Below are 16,463 nucleotides of genomic sequence, written 5' to 3' on the forward strand. Positions count from 1 at the left end.
CTCTAAATATTTTTTAAAACATGAATAAATTATAATATTTTTGCAGCTCTAGCACAAAATTAGCTGTTTACACTTTCCAGCTAAAAGAGGATGATAGTATAGATGTAGCATCTATAGCAGTTCATATTGCTATGAGAAAAGGTATTTTTTTTCTGTGCAGAGCTAAATGCAATAATTGTTTTTGTATGATGATATAGTACTAGCAACAATTTTTATTGTCAATTATTTATTTTAGTTGATCTTGTTACATGGGTGGTCACCTGTTCACTTTAGACTGGTTACAGGAATTTATTTTTAAGAGATATTTTAAAATAGAATACTCATAGAATAAGTGGTAATTGATGTGACTTGTTTTACTTTTGAATGCAGATATCAAATCTACAGAAGTGATAAACAGATGATTTTTTCAAACTTTTATAGTTGTCATGTTCCAAGACAGTGGTACAACCTCTGTTTATAGAATACTTGCTAAGTGTACATTGCCTCCTAAAAATATTTAATAATTCTTGCTTAACATGAAATGTATTAATATAGATAAGAATTTTTGATGGATTAAGTTTTTTACAGATGTGAGTAACTGGGCATTCTCTTAATATAGTTTAAATAAACTGCATATTGTAAAAGAAACTGTTTTGTTGAAGTTCAGCTGTATATTAAAACAAACAATAAAACTGCATACACCTGAAACCTCTCGCTGCTTGGCAGCTGCCTATAATATTAGTAGGATGTAAGATGCTAGCAAAAGCAGTCATACATTAAAAACAAGTAAAAATACATTAATGCATAAGGAACCTAAAAGATTTCCTTGTGCCTGGCAAATTAGTTCACTTAAGGAAATATTTTCACAGCAAGTCAAGTCAGTAAAGATTCTATGGAAGTTTCTAACAAATGAATGCTTAATTAACCCTAATGAAGAAGCCAGCATCTTCAGGTGCTTGTGTTGAAGTGTTCAGAAGTGAATTATATTGGACTCTATTTTGTGTGAACTACATGGAAAGGCCTCTTTTTTTTTGTTTGGTTTTTGGGTTTCTTGGGGGTTTTTTTAAAGTTAAATGCAAGTTCCTTCCTCTTTATTTAGGGTCTACATACAAAAGGTAGGAAGTGAAGACTCCAGATTCCTCCTCCTGCCTGTGACTTTTCAGCAGTAGATGGAAGTTGTTACCAGTGTGGTATCCTGCTAGTAACAGCTACTGTGAGCTGTCAGGGAGCATTTCAACACTCCTTTTGAATGAATCTTGTCTGATCCTGGTAGAAGTCCTTCGGAGTTGTTACAGCATTTGGGTGTGGTTTTGGGGTTGTGTTTTGTTTGTTTGTTTGTTTTGGGGTTGGTTTTTTTTTCATTTGTTCTGATATAGTTACTCCAGGGATTGGTCATCCCACAGGGGATGCTAGTCTTCCATTAGGGTTTTGAACTTAAGGTTCCCATAAAGTCTTGATTAATGCCCCATCAACATCTTTGCTTGTACCTCACTTCAGAAAATAAGGAGCTGTTTGTTATGGGTAAAATAGTCTTGTGAGGCCATGACTCAAGGGTGCTGTTTGCAATAATACTGACTCTGTAACACCTATCTCACTTTAATACTGACTTAATGACTGTGATTACCTGGAACCTGGAGACAGAAGACATCCTTCTGCATGTGAGCTTACTTGGATCTAGTCTTATGCTAGTAATTAGGGGAGAAATATCAGAGCTTTGGGGATTTGAGGCTCTAGCTCTAGAAAGCCAGGCAAAAGGGGAACCGCCTTCCATTGACACTTGCAACACTGAGATTTCACCCACTGTTCCTGTGTGTAGTCCATTTATATCTGAATGGGTATTTCAGGAAAAATACTTATCTTGTTATCATGGCTTCTTGAAAGTGCTTTGAAATTAATGAACTAATGATAATCCAGTTCCAGGATGCCTTGCTATTAAAACTGTCAGTCATCTCTGGAACTCCATGACTATCAGACCTCTGCAGCCTACACTCTCACCGGCTACATCGTAGCTTAGTTAAAAGCGGTCTTACTGAGGACATCAAATCCCAGACTGAGAATCTTATATATTCAGGGAAGACTAAGTAGGACTGAGACCTTTTTATTTAATTGCAATTGAAGCTACTCCTCAGTTAGCTTCCACCTTCATGAAGGTATGATGAAGTAATAATTCTGGTTTCTGTCTAATGTAGGCTTCTGTCATTACCTGTGTAGGAAAAGGTAAAATCTCTTCTAACTTGGTTTAAAGTTCTCCAATGTGGAGAGGTGCAAGTTTTAGCTTTGACAACACTGGATGCAGTCTACCAATCCTTTTCCTTTTTCCTTTAGCCAGAACAGAAGAGTACACAGAAATGTAAGATTCATGGGTGAAAATACCAAGTGAGTCAGGAACTGGAAGCTTCCTGAAAATAGATTAATTAACCCAGGTTTAATCTTAATACTTGCCAATTACATCTAGTCTTCAGACACTTCAGCTACGTAGAAACAATTAAGATGAGGGCAAACCCTACTACTTTTCCACCTTTGACTACAGATAGTTATGAGAAGTTTTAGGGTTTACAAATGCTAAACCAAACTAATCGAGACAAATTGAAAGTTTTTATTTAGTGTAAAGTCAGAAACACAACATCTTTAAAATGTTCATAAGTTAAATAAAGGCAACAGTAGTGGGATGCAAAATGGTATACAGATGAAATGACTATTATATACACACCGATGGATAAAATACCACTATCCCATCTTACAATACAAACCCATGATTTTAAGATTACTTGATCTCGGGGAAATTGCTGAACTCTAACAAGCGCATGCTCTGTTACCACTTGATCTCCTACAGTGCAGATGGAGATGTGCAGTGACATGGCTTTAAAGCTAGGATGGCTGTAATGCAATGCAATCTTTAGAAGTGCTTGGTGTGATTGTTCTTTCTTTAATGCTCAAGCCCTGGACTAACCATGTTATCTACTCTACCTGCTAGCAATTCTTGGATGAGTTTAGAGTTCCAGACAGGCAGTAAAGTGAGAGCGTAGTCCATAAAAGATTAAAAATAATTTTGGATATTTACAGGACCCCATGACACAAATGGTATCAGGCATTTGTGCTTTGGTGGGTAAAACTTTTTTCATCATCAGGTTTCTTGACTCAGACTTGTAAACAGCCCTCGAGACCAAACTATTAGTGCTTTGTTTGCACTCATTTGACCCTGCTGACACTCCAGTGAGCCCTGTACAGTCATCTTAAATGGGGAGAAATGGGAAACCTCTCCCATGGGAGCAGGGAACCTCACAATGTCAGCTTACACTTGAGACACAGCAGTGCTTAGCTGCCAAGAAACTTGGGGTTTGAGAGAGATTTATTCTACTATTACATCCACTCATTCAGTTCCTGCAGCTTTATTTTATAGAATTCATCACAGCAAGGCTGAAAGAGATCCTTGAACTCATGGTTTCCTTATGTTAAAAGGTAAAGTACAATGGCTTCATTACTGAAGAGACAGACCTCAGTTCTAGGTAACATCCATAACAAGTCCACAATGCTGCTGTATGGCAAGATGAAACAGATGCAGCTGAGTACTGGTAAAACTTACATCATTGTTTGTATTTCAGCTTCTGCTCTCCCTTAATACCGATTATGCTAGACGTCACCTCTATGGGAAGCGCTCGGTCCCATCATCTGGGCTGAGCTCCTTTACAAAACCGACTAACAAACAGCCAAGCCAGTAAAAAACAGGGCACCTGGACACTAGGCATTGCTCAGAGCAGCACCGATTTCAGAGGCAAAAGCCACCTTTGTTCCACTGCGGTCTTCTGCCCTGGATGTTTTTGTGCAGTGCCTCAAGAGGTACTTCACAAGCTCAGGCTCTGGGCCAGGAAAACAGTTGCTCTAAGGCCTGAAGCAAAGACAAGATTGGCACTTCAGGAGGAAAGTAAAAGGTGGCAAGGAAAGACTTGTTCTCAGTTCCTCACTGCAGATTGTTCACAATGAGCATGAGGAACATTGTTGGCCTTCTGTTTCTGTAAAGCTTATTATTCAGGTTTTTATTTAATTCTTCATCACACAACTGAAAAACTTCAGGAATATCATGATGCTGTACCTGATCATTCTTTGAGGAAACAGGAAAGTGAAAATGGTTTGAAGTGTACCTCTTACAAACTACAAACACTCCAATACTGCATCAGTTTGGCATTTCCCTGATGTAAGTTGCTTATCCCTGTTCCTCTTCCCTTACCCTCCCCCTTCCCAAAAAATGTTAAGTGTTTTTCTGTACACAAGCCCTGCAAATAATGTCATACTGTTATTACTTCATAGAAATTAACTGGCTTATAGGTTTTTGTTTAAAGTTGCTTTGCAGAGCTATGGATAGTACTATACAGTAATCTAAATATATTTGAGGTGAAAAAGGTGATGCAGTTAAAGTTTGAATATTTTTATCAAATGAGGTTTCAACACAATATTATAACTGTATTATTTTGCTAGTCAAGAACACTACCCTAAGACCTCAAAGAGCGCCAACAGACTTTTGTTTAACCTGACAAACTGAATCCAATTTTTAACAAGATATGCTCATTTTTAAAACAAGTATGAAAGTTTAGTAAGTCTCTACACTACATTTGCACATTGCTTAGCCTTAACAATACACAAACTTATGTCTCCTGTTCATGATAATGTTCTTAGTTCTGTTTATCACCAAAGTTTATAATCTTCAGGTATCCAGTAAAGCCACAAACTAAGGTATTTTAGCTTATGTAGCCTATGCCAATTAAAACAAAAAAAAGACAGCAGCAATACAACATCATCATCTGTGAGTCAACCCTTACTTCCTTTTGCTTTTTGTGTCAGTTGTTTGGAAAACGCTAGACGCTGACATCAGATTTTCTATATACTGTCCAAGAACTTGGTTTTCTGATTTCAGTTTCAAGTTTTCTTCCTTAACAGCATCTACTCGTGCTGACAGATCTGTGAAGGTGATATTATAAGAAAAATATTAGACACTATTGCATACAATAATGAATATGTTCTATGTGCCTACATCAAACTATTCACACTTCTAATGCGGGAAACATTGCCATACGGTATTATAAAACATTGTGTTACTCACAAGTTTTATCTAAAGCCCACTTTTCCTATGTTGTTTTGTAGTGCAGTATTTTGACAAACTTGTTACACAAACTCATCTTTATTTCCTTTTTTTGAATTTTTGAATTAAGCTATTGCAAACTAAACTATTTGGAAACAAAAGTTCAGTTATGAGCACACTGAAAGATTTATGTCAACTACTGAGCCTGGGAAAGTTAACTCTATAACCCCTTCTGCTTGACGTGTATTATGAAAATCAAGCAAACATTATGTTGCATATAGAGGGGAAAAAAATACATAGTTTTGAGACCTTGCTTATGTACCTTCAACTGCATAAGTGACATACTTCTGGACGCTGACTAAGGTAGGGCAGAACAGCAAGGTTCTCTTCTTTTGCTTATTACTGTGTGCTTGTAAAAAATCTGATGTGTCAAACTGCTAACCTTCAAGTGTGTGCTGCAGTTCCAAAACTTGATTAATAAGTCGTGTTTTCTCTTCTAATTCCACCTGATTCTCAGCCTCAACAGCTGCAATAAATCATATGAGTTTTAATGCAACCTCTGTAACAGCTGGAAATTATATCAAGTAGAAAAAATAACAATGAAGAACAAAAACATTAAGAAGTTATACCATCCATGTCGGCATTCATCATTGTAGAATGGGCTCTTTCCACTTTTGAAGAGAGTATTCCTGAGAGATGCTCTGCTCAAAGAAAAAAAAAAAAAGGGGGGAGAACACTGAGGCAATAATTAATGTAACTGCCTTTATAGCTGGATTTTAGATGCATTTTTCTAATTCGTGTTGAGAAGCCAGCACTTAAGCCTAAGGCAGAACAACCTTTTTTCCTAATGTTCTCTAATTATTTTTCCTAGAGCTTTATGTGGTATGTAAATGTGATTCTTCAAGTAACTGTGCTTCAGTTTACAAAAATAACTGATCTAGATTACTCTCTAACGCATAAAATAACCCTGCGTTTCAGTGATGCAACTGCCGCCTTCTCGGCACCGATCTTTCTGGAATTGGCTATTAAAGGACAGAAGCAGAAGGGGCCTCCTTCACTGCTCACTCCCTTTCGCGTTATCACGGGCAACCGTGCCACGGACATCAGGCCTGCAGGACGCAGGGACGGGCCCCCTGCACCTCACAGCGCATCCCCCGCCGCCCCACCTCCGCATCCCTGCCCTTCGCTGCAGGACGGAACAGCAACGGCTAACGGCAGCGCTCGGGCGCCGGGCCCGCTGCCGGGAAGCGCTGGCCGGGGAGGGGGGGCGGCAGCACCGCAGAGGGCTTCCGCGCAGGACCCTCCGGGAGCCGCCGGCAGCTCCGCGGCCCTGCCCGCGCAGCCCCTCCCCGCCCCGCTCCGCTCCGCTCTGCGGCCTAGAGCATCCTCCCTGCAGCCGCCAAGGCCCGGCCACCCCGCCCCGCCTCCTCACCCGCCGCCGCCGCCGCCTCCCTGCGGGCTGCGCCCCGCGCCCCGGCCCGGCCGCAGCTGTGCGCCTCCCCGCTGCGCCTGCGCCGGCCGCTCGCCGCCTGGCCCTGCGCGCGCACAGGCCTGCGCCCGCGCTGGCCAATGGGCGCGGCGGGGCGAGGGGGTGGAAGCCCCGCCCCCCCACGGCCGGTCCCCGCCCCCTCCCTCCCTCCCTCACAGGGGCCGGTTCCCGCCCAAGGCCGGTCCCCGCCCGGCGGCGGGTGTTGCAGGCGAAGGGGGCTGAGGGAGATGGAGCAAGGGAGACCTCTCGTGTCCGGGAGAGCCTGTCACGCCTCCGCCTTCCTCGCGGGTGTTTTTAATCGTAGGCGGTCCTTTCCCGTTAAGCCCCACTGAATTGCAGATAAAATAATGGAAGTAACTAGTGAGTTGGCGATTAAATTAATATCACCCTTTTTCTGATAATTTCGTTTTGTGCTCACAGGCTACTGCAGATGTTTAGAGCGGTGGTCCTCAACCAGTGGTTGGTCGCTCTGTGTTGTGTTCAGAAGGAATTAAGAAAAGGCGGTGTTCTCCAGGGTGTAACTCCTGCAGATGTAGGTAGGTTGGCAAAGCCTGAGGAACGCGAGAGAAAACCGAGTGTGCGTGTGGTTGCAGTTAACTCCCAGGGGCTCGTACATGGAGCTCTTGGAGAGGAGGCTCCCAGCCAGGGTCCACCTGCTCCAGTTCAGCGCTGTGTGAACCTGGCCAAACTGCTTCCAGGCCGGCAGATCGATAAGCCTTCTGCACAGCAGTGTCCAGATTAAGAAACCTGCCACTTAGCTCCTTGCTTCTGGATCTTACAGCATTAGAGATCACATCACATGGAAACCTCAGCAACTTCGCGTAGTTGCTCTCATCTAGCAGCTCAGTAGCTCCAAAGCAGCACTCCTGTTTCTGTGTTCTTTCCCTGGAGGGAATAACTCCATGCTGCACAGGGTGCTCCCTTTGGACCTCATGGGGACAGCCCGTGAGCCACGATAAAGACAACATGCAGGACCTGAGCTAATTTTAATGGCTTCCCTGAAGTGACTGTGCTGCATAACTTGTAGTATCTTTATAGGTACTACGTAGCTTGAACCTTGTGTTGCAGTGAAATATATCCACATTGTATCCATATGTTGCAGGAATATATCTATAAATAAATAACCTGATGCTGTGTAGATACTCAGGAAGATAAAGGCATTTGGGAAGTGTGCCCTCTACTGTATTTTTTTAATACACGTCAGAAAATATGTATTTCTAATCTCTACATCTTCTGCATGCCTCCGCAATATTATTAACATTGTGTTAGTAATTTTTTTTTAACCTCACAATCAGATAAATTCAGATTAGACAGAATGCTGTTCAAGTTATGAAAACATTTTAATTAGAGTCCTGCAGTCTGTTTGTACTGGAAAATCAGTCTGTTGTTTTCAGTTCCATTAGCTGGTTTACTTAAAAGTATATCACCTTCCCTAAAAAAGGCATTTTTAACCCACTAATCCTCCTTAAACCCTACAAGCAGTCCTCTCAGGTGATGGCTAGGCTATAGGAGCTTGTTAGTAACTCTCCTAGATTGCTGTTTTTAAAATGACAGGTGCTTCCACCCTGTTATGATCTTGCTTGCTGCACTTGCTATGTGGCAAGCCTGGCAATCAACAGGTTCTCATAATTCTTTCTAGCAAGACAGTCTCCAGCACTTTGTTTAAGGGCAGGGGGAAATATGGCCAGAGTCTGCAGGTGGATACAGATGGATGGAGAGCTTGCTGACCTGATGAAGAACTTTCTGTGTTTTATACTTGTGGCGGGGTGGGAAATGATTGAGGGCTAATCTTGGGGGGAAATACATCTCTTTGCAGCAGAAAATCCACTTTGCTTGCTGTGTTACATTTGCAGTTTGTTGTCTAAACTGTCCCAAAATGAGCAAAGTGGGAAAATCCTTGACATTAAATTATGGGACAGAATGGAAAGTAGATATACTGGCTCCTGTGCCGTTGTAGCCAAAACAGAGTAGTAATTCCAGGAGTTGCTGGTTTACCTACTGTTTCCATTTTGGTACGTATACTGTTGAGGGTTTGTTCTGCTTTGCATGGTTGTGGTTTCTGACTGTAGTATTTTCTTTTGATTCGTAACTCCAATGTTTGAGCTTGAGTACCAGGCTGAAACTCCTTTTCAGAAGTTAACCTGTGTGAGAGGTTTTTTGGTTTACCTTTAGGAAAAACTGTCTTTATCTGAGCCTCCACTGTTAGCGTTGCAGAGGGGCTGTCAGCAGAGAACAGACGGCTTCTTTAGTCTACATAGTGCTGTGTGTTACTAGGTTAATGTTAAACAGTCGCACAGATGCTTCCTTAGGTTTGTACTGTGGTATACTCAGACATACTGGATCTCACACAATGCATCTTCCTACTGTAAGTGCTTCATATGAATCCTTTTACCCTTGTATCTGAGATTGTGCAGCTGGCCCGTGCTTGTGGGCCCTAACGTTTAGAAACTGTTTCTGTGTGACCTGGCTATGTCCCAACTTCTTATCATGGCAAGATCCATGCATGTTACTTTTTTCTTTGCCTGTCCTTCATCCCCCATTTCCAAGGGAAGTATACCTAAATGCTGAGCCAGCAGGGAGCAACCCTGCTGTGCACAGCCCTGGTCTACACAGTCCAGGGACCAGGACTGTTGGATTGATGCTGCTGGGTGCAAATTCCACAGAGAGAACACCTAGCTCATCTTGCTTTCCCTTAAAAAGGTTTGCCTTTCTAACCCTCCCTCTATTTCCCAGCGCAAAGACATCACCTCCAGGATTCTAAATATCCAATGCATTACCAGATTTAAACAAACAAAAAACCCAAATCCAACGCACCACAGAAAAAAGTCCACAGTCCAAAGCATTTTTTATGAGAAATCAACCAAAACAGCAAAAGCTTAGGATATCACATGACTTACCTATTTGTTTTTCAAATTCCTTACCTCACCTGTCTTGCATTGGGTAATATATCATTAATGAAATTTGTTGTGCACTTTAAATTTGAAGCTTTGGGATTTAGAGTATATCCCAAACAATAAGATTCCTTTTATAAAGCAGAATGTGTCCCAGGGAAGGCATACCTATGCACGTGTGTAGAGCAATCAAATAGTACCCTGCATTTTAGGGATGTGCTTGGTGTCCCCTTTGACTGGAGGAGGCCAATTCAAGCCCTTGTATAACAATTCTTGCTTTTATCAGCCTGTAGTATTTTGTTAACTCTTGTGTTAGAAACTGGCATTTCTTTGTTCTTTAAGTTGTTAGCGTGGCAAGTCTTGTCTGGGAACTGTTCCTAGGAGAACCTGAAACCACCCTTCTAAAGACTGGCTTCTGTTTCACAGGGGTCTTGCAGCATTTGCTTCTCTGCGGTTTCCTCACTCACTGGGAGGGGCAAAATTAATGGGGTAAATACTAATTACATGTAAGTGTGAGCAAATCAGTCAACTTTGCTATGTGGCTGCATACTTTGAGTCTTTGGAATATGCAGCACAAGGCTGAGAGACTGGGTACAACCTGTGTTCACAGAGCTTTTTTTTAGTTTTGTTTACAAACTTGCGGCTCTCTACTTTAGAGAACATATGCCTTATCAAGAAAATTAAATAATATTCACAAATGCTGGAAATTAATTGTTTTCTCCTGTGGAGCAGCATAACACCATACTAATATCCACTCTGCAGTTTAAAAGAAAAAATAAGAGGATTCTCTTTATTACTGGAAATACATGAACACTGCCCTAAGTAATGTTCCACTGTTTGGTTTATTAAACTGTTTTTACACTAGACACTAGATAACTCGCTTCAGGTAAGTGGATTTTCTGACTGAAGAGTTATAAAGAGAGCTTGTAATTTTTAGCAATGTGTCAGAGCTCCTGAACTCAAAACTGACTTGGATGTAACTAAGAACAGGTGCTAATCCCTTTCTTTCTTACTAATTCATTTTATACTTCCTAAGGCATTTGATTAAAGCAGAGGAGGCACTCATAATATTGTCATCTATATTAAATTTATAGGAACAACAAGTTTCACTTTACAAATGCAATTATCTGTACTTACTTGTATGTTAAGTTCCAGTTAAGCTTTCCTAAAACTATCTGACGTTGCTGGCAAAAGGAATTTATTCAGTTTCACTGAAAGATCATTTTTTCCTTAATATAGCAACAATTTCCCTAGGATATAAGGCATCATTAATAGTTAACCTGAATGCATATATGCGTGCAGTTACAAAACTACAGGAGATAATTTTATTGCTCTGGACTCAGATTCTAAGTCATTGCTGCTAATGACAAACACTTTCAGATGTTTTATTTCTAAAACTCTGGTGTGCATCCTGTTTTTGCCATGGTACACAGTGCAAACCAACAAGCCTTTCACTTCCTCTTTGGCAACATTACAGGTGCTAGAGGCTGACTGATGACAGAGGCTTCACTGTTCACCCCTAGAATAGAAATGTATTCTCCTTTTCATTAACAGAAGAAGGTATTGTACATATTTCTGAGATGAGTTTGCTATTTGAACTGTACTGTTTTCTCCTTTAACTAATTATTGCCACAAAGAAAAAGACAAAAAGGAATACAAATGGCTTAATTCTTTTTCCTTGTAATACTAATTTGCAAGACGCATTACATCAAATCTTCATCGTTCTGTTTCTCTGCAGAAATGACAGACCGACTCTGAGAAGGTTTTTTTCAAGTAATGTTGCTTTACACCGGAATTCTTTGCAATTCTTGTTACTCTTTCCAAGTAACCTCAGAAGGCTTTTGTAGCCTTGTGCAAATTTACAATTACAGACTTCTGTCAGCTGCAGAATTTGAGTAGTTCTTAGTTTGCACTTTTTCCAACCAAATCAAATTATACAAAATGAGCAGCTATTTTGACTTACATTGGTCTAACTATTGTCTGGCATCCTTACTTATTGTCTGTGTTTTGGTAGTGCCTTAGGTCACAAATGAGAATTGGACCTCATCAAATTACATACCCTGTGAGCATACAGGTGGGCAAAAAAAATCCAGTCTCTTTAGAAAGTCTACAAAAAGAAAGCCTTAGAAAGTCATATTTTCTCTTTAACCCTGAAGAGTCCTGCCTTTTAATGCAACTGCATCCTGTCTTTTGCAAGATTGTGCATGAGTGCAAATGTTCTCATTTCTACTCTGACTCCACAAAAATGCATTTTTAAATAGACTGAGCAAACTGTTTTGCCTTTCTGTAAGTTAGGCCTAAACATTTAGGGGTTTGTATCTGCTTTTTAAAAGGAGGGCTTTACATGAGAAATGTAGTCCTTAATGTTGGCTTTCTGTAAAGCGCATTTGAAAAAAGAGTAAGAGAATTTCTAGGTTCTTTACAATGAATAAAAAGAGCCTTGATTTACTTATACAGCATTGATCAGAAGAACAATTAAAAAATTTTTGCAGCTGTTGGGCATTGTCTCACTGTTTTGTTTTATTTTTGGTTTAATTTCCTCTGTGCTTTTGTTTGAGTACGTCATTTTTTGGGTGAACTTTATCCAGTGCTATGAGTTTCTAAATGAAAAGGTATTTCTTTCATTAAAGGTGAAAATATTTTCACAAATGCTGTAAATACATGCTTTCCTTTATTTCATGTGCTTTTGATATTGCTATTAAAATACTTATCAAGAAGTTTCTATCTTGCTGCCATTTTGTGTTCATCTTGATTTACATGGAAGTGATGTATTTTTAATACCTCTGTGCTTAACAAATAGAGAAATGCTGCTGTTTTGAAAGAGCAATAGCTATTAAATATTCATGCATTGCATTCAGTTAATCAGGCTCAGTAACACCTGTTGCTTTGCCACAATGGCTTTTCACTGTACTAAAGAAACTTTGATAGGAAGACTGTATTTTGATTATGCTTCAGATTGTACATACATAGCATGTTGTTCTACTTGTCTGTTTAGTATCTTTTCCAGTACATTTTAAGAAATGCGGGGAAAGCCTTATGCAATTACAAACATACCAGAGTTCATTAAAACCAGTGCATCTTTGTGATCCTACTTAAAATTTAATTATGGAACACTTGCTTCTAAAACATCAGGTCATCCTCAGGCAAAGTCCACTTATGATCTACATATTGCAAGTCTAGTTTCCTTATTCCTTGCTTGAACTTGCTGTTGTCCATCCTAAGGAATCTTTTTCTCTCTCACCGTGTAAAACTTTTCTTTTATCCTACCTGCTCTTCTGGAATCGATGTTCTTCTCCAGCCTTACAGTTACAGCTTTATAAGGTCCATTCTGTTTGTTAGCTTCTGTGCTCCAGAGTTACTGTAATTAGACTTAACTTCAACTGGGGGGGATAAGGAATACTGTTTCCTACAAAGTATATGATAGTCTCTTCCTGTTATAGGTTAGGAATTTTCTTACACCTTTTTCTCTAGCTGCCAGGTGTTGTCCTCTGGCAGAAGAAATGGACAAGGGTTATCATGTTCATCATGAATCTTACTGTATTCTCCCTCTATGCCTTCAAGCCAAAAGCTTGCCTGAAAATGTCACTTATTTTCAGTTACTCTGAATTTATCTCTCTACTTTTGAGTGACTGTCCCCACCTCTTCACTACTAGGGGAAAAGTTCTGATATTGGTAGCAGATCTTGCATAGAGAAGCCTTGTTTATGGTCCTCTTTGTGTTGTGAACATGAGCTTTCTCTGACGTTGGGTGTGTTACTGCAGTCCAGAGTCTAGTAAATTTGAAGTGCTCAGTTTCTGAGGTGCAGTAGAGTCTTATTTGCACTGTTGCTGAGCAGCTACTTTTATATCAGCGACATCTGTCAGGGCTTGGCATTGGTGAGTATACTTTGGTAGCTAGTGTCGGTGGTGGTTGAATGGGAGAGTTTTTAACTTTGTGCCTCTTGTTATGCCACATGGTTTCCCATGTGTATTAACATTTTCCAAGCTGCAAGGGTGCTGAGGTTAGAGTAGTAGAGTAGGCTAGTGGGTGTTTGCCTCCTAAAGAAAGCAACTTGACATCTTCCAAAAGACTAAGCCAGCAGTATGACAAAATCACCCATCCAGTATTGTGGAGTCATCCCTACCTCGGCTACTTCTGGATGCCTTGCAAAGACAAGACAATCTTGCCGCTGTATGCTGCCCCTCATCTATTCTTGCCATGTTATCAGCTGTGCAGCAAGTCATGAAACAGTGTCACAAGATACCTTTTCTGTACTGTTCTACACCTTGCTGCAGGGAAAGAGTGAGATTCACTGTCAGGAGAACCCTTCATTACTGCACAACTTGAACCAAGGTCTGCCCATTTATCTTACTGTAAATAGTTCAGGTCAACCACATCTTGATGTCACTAGGCTATATGCTCTATAAACAAAGTGTATTCAAACATTCAGTTCAGCACCATCACGCTAATATGAAATTGCTAGAAAATTGTATTCTAAAAATAAGATCAGCTCCATGTTTTGTTATTTTTATATATAGGAGGTAAAGATAGCATGTACAATAACATTCTTTACGCTAAAAAAAAAAAGGGGAGGGAATAGGACTTGTATTATTCATTAATAAGCAATCCAGATTCCTAGCTAGTGTAAATTAGCACAGCTCTATGGCAGCCATGCTGACATGATCAAGTTGATACTCAGGCCACACCTTTCTAAATAATTTATTATCAATTCATATTAACTCACTTCATTTTTCCAGTATGTAGAACTATCCTACTTCCCATTCCAAATAATTTTTATTCCATAAGCTGGGGGCAGGGGGGGAAGGGGGAGGCAGTCTTTGCTTTTGTAGTTTCTTTTAAAACAATTAAATGCTTAATAGTGGAGATTTAAATGGATCAGCTTATTTCCATAACCAATTAATTTGCATCAGTTCTTGTGAGCTCTCACTAGAGTATGTCAAAGAGATTATTGTTCCATATTCAGGAGGAAAGGTCAGAATTATCTGTATTTTCTTCGATAGTAGTAACTACTGAGTTAACATTTCTGTAACTTTTTCTTTCTAAACAGTGAAAGGCTATATGTGCTCAGATGATGAATGTACATTACCATATGCTATTTTGTGAAAACTGTGGTAGCCTCCATCCCCCTAAAATCTCAATTCTTAACTAATCACAAGACTTATTTAACTACACAACTAGAAAAGTTTGCTTGAGGGCATTTGCTAAAAATACTTAGTACCTGGTAATTAGGATCTACAGAGTTGTGTGCTCACCCAGTACTATTATCCAGCCTATGGAATTTGTATTGTATCAGTAGATTACTGTAGTTTCTTACCTGAATCATCTGCCAAAGAAATGTTCGTGAAAGTTCCATCCTCCTCATCCAAAGGTAACTCCATTTTGCTTCCTTTTTTCAAAGTTTTTGAGACATGCATTAAGCATGGCTGTTGTCAGCCATTTTTCAGCGTGCACGTGACTTCTCTGGTTAAATCTTTAATGAGTCCAACACACAGGTGTTATTGCACACTGTTGGCAACTACACGCATCTCACTCTGTGTGGTATCTCATCTGAACCTTGAGCTCTTTTCCGGAAATTGTTAAGCTAGAAGGTTTATGAGTTCCAACTGCTTAGTCAGATACGTTCTGAGCAAACACTGTTATTGCAGGCTCTTTCTGTGAAAGAACTGTGTATTCACCCTCGCCAGGTTTTTTTGTTGTTGTTGTTCTTGATTTACTCTAGGTCTGTGTCTGGTTTTTTGTTGGAGGGTTTTTTTGATGAGAAAAGAGGGAAAGTAACTTAAAGTGTTCAAAAAATGTTACTTACAGTCCAAGCAAATGCAATGGACAGATTTGGGAGCAGAAAATTTAAAATGTAATCTTCAAAACTTAGGAATGTGAGTAATTTTGCTTACATGAACTGTTGCATCAAAACCAATCAGGTAATGTGAACAAGTGAGGTTATATAAGTGAGTGTGTGATGTTCTGTGATAGTAGACGGGAGGAAGGAAGAGAAAATGAGTTCAAAGAGAACCCCACTTTAGTCTTCTTGTTTTGTTTCTTAAAGAAAATTTGAACATATACACTAGAAATTCACCTCAAACTACTTACGTCTTTAGAAATAGCTTTCTTTTGTACTCCTGGAATGGAATATTGCTTGCAATTAATTTAAAAGTATAAATGGCCCTGGTCTTGATTAAAGACAGTGTGGTGAATAGTGGAACCACTTCATTTTCAGGGGGTTGCATGTTCAGAATCTACCCGTGTTGTGGTTTAGCCCCAGCCGGCAACTAAGCCCCACACAGCCGCTTGCTCACTCCCCCCCGGTGGGATGGGGGAGAGAATCAGAAGAGGAAAAGTGAGAAAACTCTTGGGTTGAGATAAAGACAGTCTAATAGGGAAAGCAAAAGCCGCGCACACAAGCAAAGCAGAACAAGGAATTCATTCACTCCTTCCCATGGGCAGGCAGGTGTTCAGCCATCTCCAGGAAAGCAGGGCTCCATCACGTGTAATGCTTACTCAGGAAGACAAACGCCATCACTCCGAATGTCCCCCCTTCCTCTTCCCAACCTTTATATGCTGAGCATGACGCCATATGGTATGGAATAGCCCTTTGGTCAGTTGGGGTCAGCTGTCCCGGCTGTGTCCCCTCCCAGCTTCTTGTGCACCTGGCAGAGCATAGGAAGCTGAAAAGTTCTTGATTTAGTATAAGCAACAACTAAAACATCCCTGTGTTATCAACACTGTTTTCAGCACAAATCCAAAACATAGCCCCATACTAACTACTATGAAGAAAATTAACTTTATCCCAGCCAAAACCAGCACAACCCATCGTTTAATTTTTTAATTTGTGTTCAGAAAAAGGCTGTAAGTTTAGGATGTTGACAAATAATTTTTTCTTAATTGTAATTAGGAACCTCTCTGAAGTCTCACTAAAAATTGAATCTTAGTTTTGTGAAGCACTGTCCAACTATAGAATGAGATAGTTCTCAGAATTTACAGTTTGCTTTTCACACTTTTAGACACAATCTTGATTTGGACTCCAGAGACAGCT

General features: G+C 40.2%; 1 protein-coding gene across 3 annotated transcripts; it reads right to left on the reverse strand.

Moving 5' to 3' along the window:
* Positions 1-2,560: 2,560 nt before the first annotated feature.
* SCOC (short coiled-coil protein) lies at positions 2,561-14,847 on the reverse strand. 3 transcript variants are annotated; one of them, XM_072862576.1, is made up of 4 exons: positions 14,748-14,847; positions 5,683-5,754; positions 5,496-5,579; positions 2,561-4,932 (listed from the first exon to the last, which is right to left on the reverse strand). In XM_072862576.1, the coding sequence occupies exons 1-4, from the start codon at positions 14,845-14,847 to the stop codon at positions 4,790-4,792; spliced, it is 399 nt and encodes a 132-aa protein (XP_072718677.1). In that variant the 3' UTR covers positions 2,561-4,789. The 3 variants fall into 3 exon arrangements, with proteins under 3 accessions (XP_072718677.1, XP_072718678.1, XP_072718680.1); XM_072862577.1 differs by lacking the exon at positions 14,748-14,847 and adding an exon at positions 6,486-6,607; XM_072862579.1 differs by lacking the exons at positions 5,496-5,579; positions 14,748-14,847 and adding an exon at positions 6,486-6,607.
* Positions 14,848-16,463: the final 1,616 nt, after the last annotated feature.

Source organism: Ciconia boyciana, chromosome 5, assembly GCF_034638445.1.
Source record: "Ciconia boyciana chromosome 5, ASM3463844v1, whole genome shotgun sequence".
Lineage (NCBI taxonomy): Eukaryota > Metazoa > Chordata > Aves > Ciconiiformes > Ciconiidae > Ciconia > Ciconia boyciana.

What these genes read in the sequence shown, in the direction of transcription:
- SCOC (XM_072862576.1), bottom strand. Translation starts at nt 14,847, where the DNA reads ATGCATGTCTCAAAAACTTTGAAAAAAGGAAGCAAAATGGAGTTACCT. An exon ending in TTCTTTGGCAGATGATTCAG is followed by an intron (nt 5,755 to 14,747) that starts GTAAGAAACTAC and finishes TTCTTTGAGCAG; the next exon opens with AGCATCTCTCAGGAATACTC. An exon ending in GATGAATGCCGACATGGATG is followed by an intron (nt 5,580 to 5,682) that starts GTATAACTTCTT and finishes GATTTATTGCAG; the next exon opens with CTGTTGAGGCTGAGAATCAG.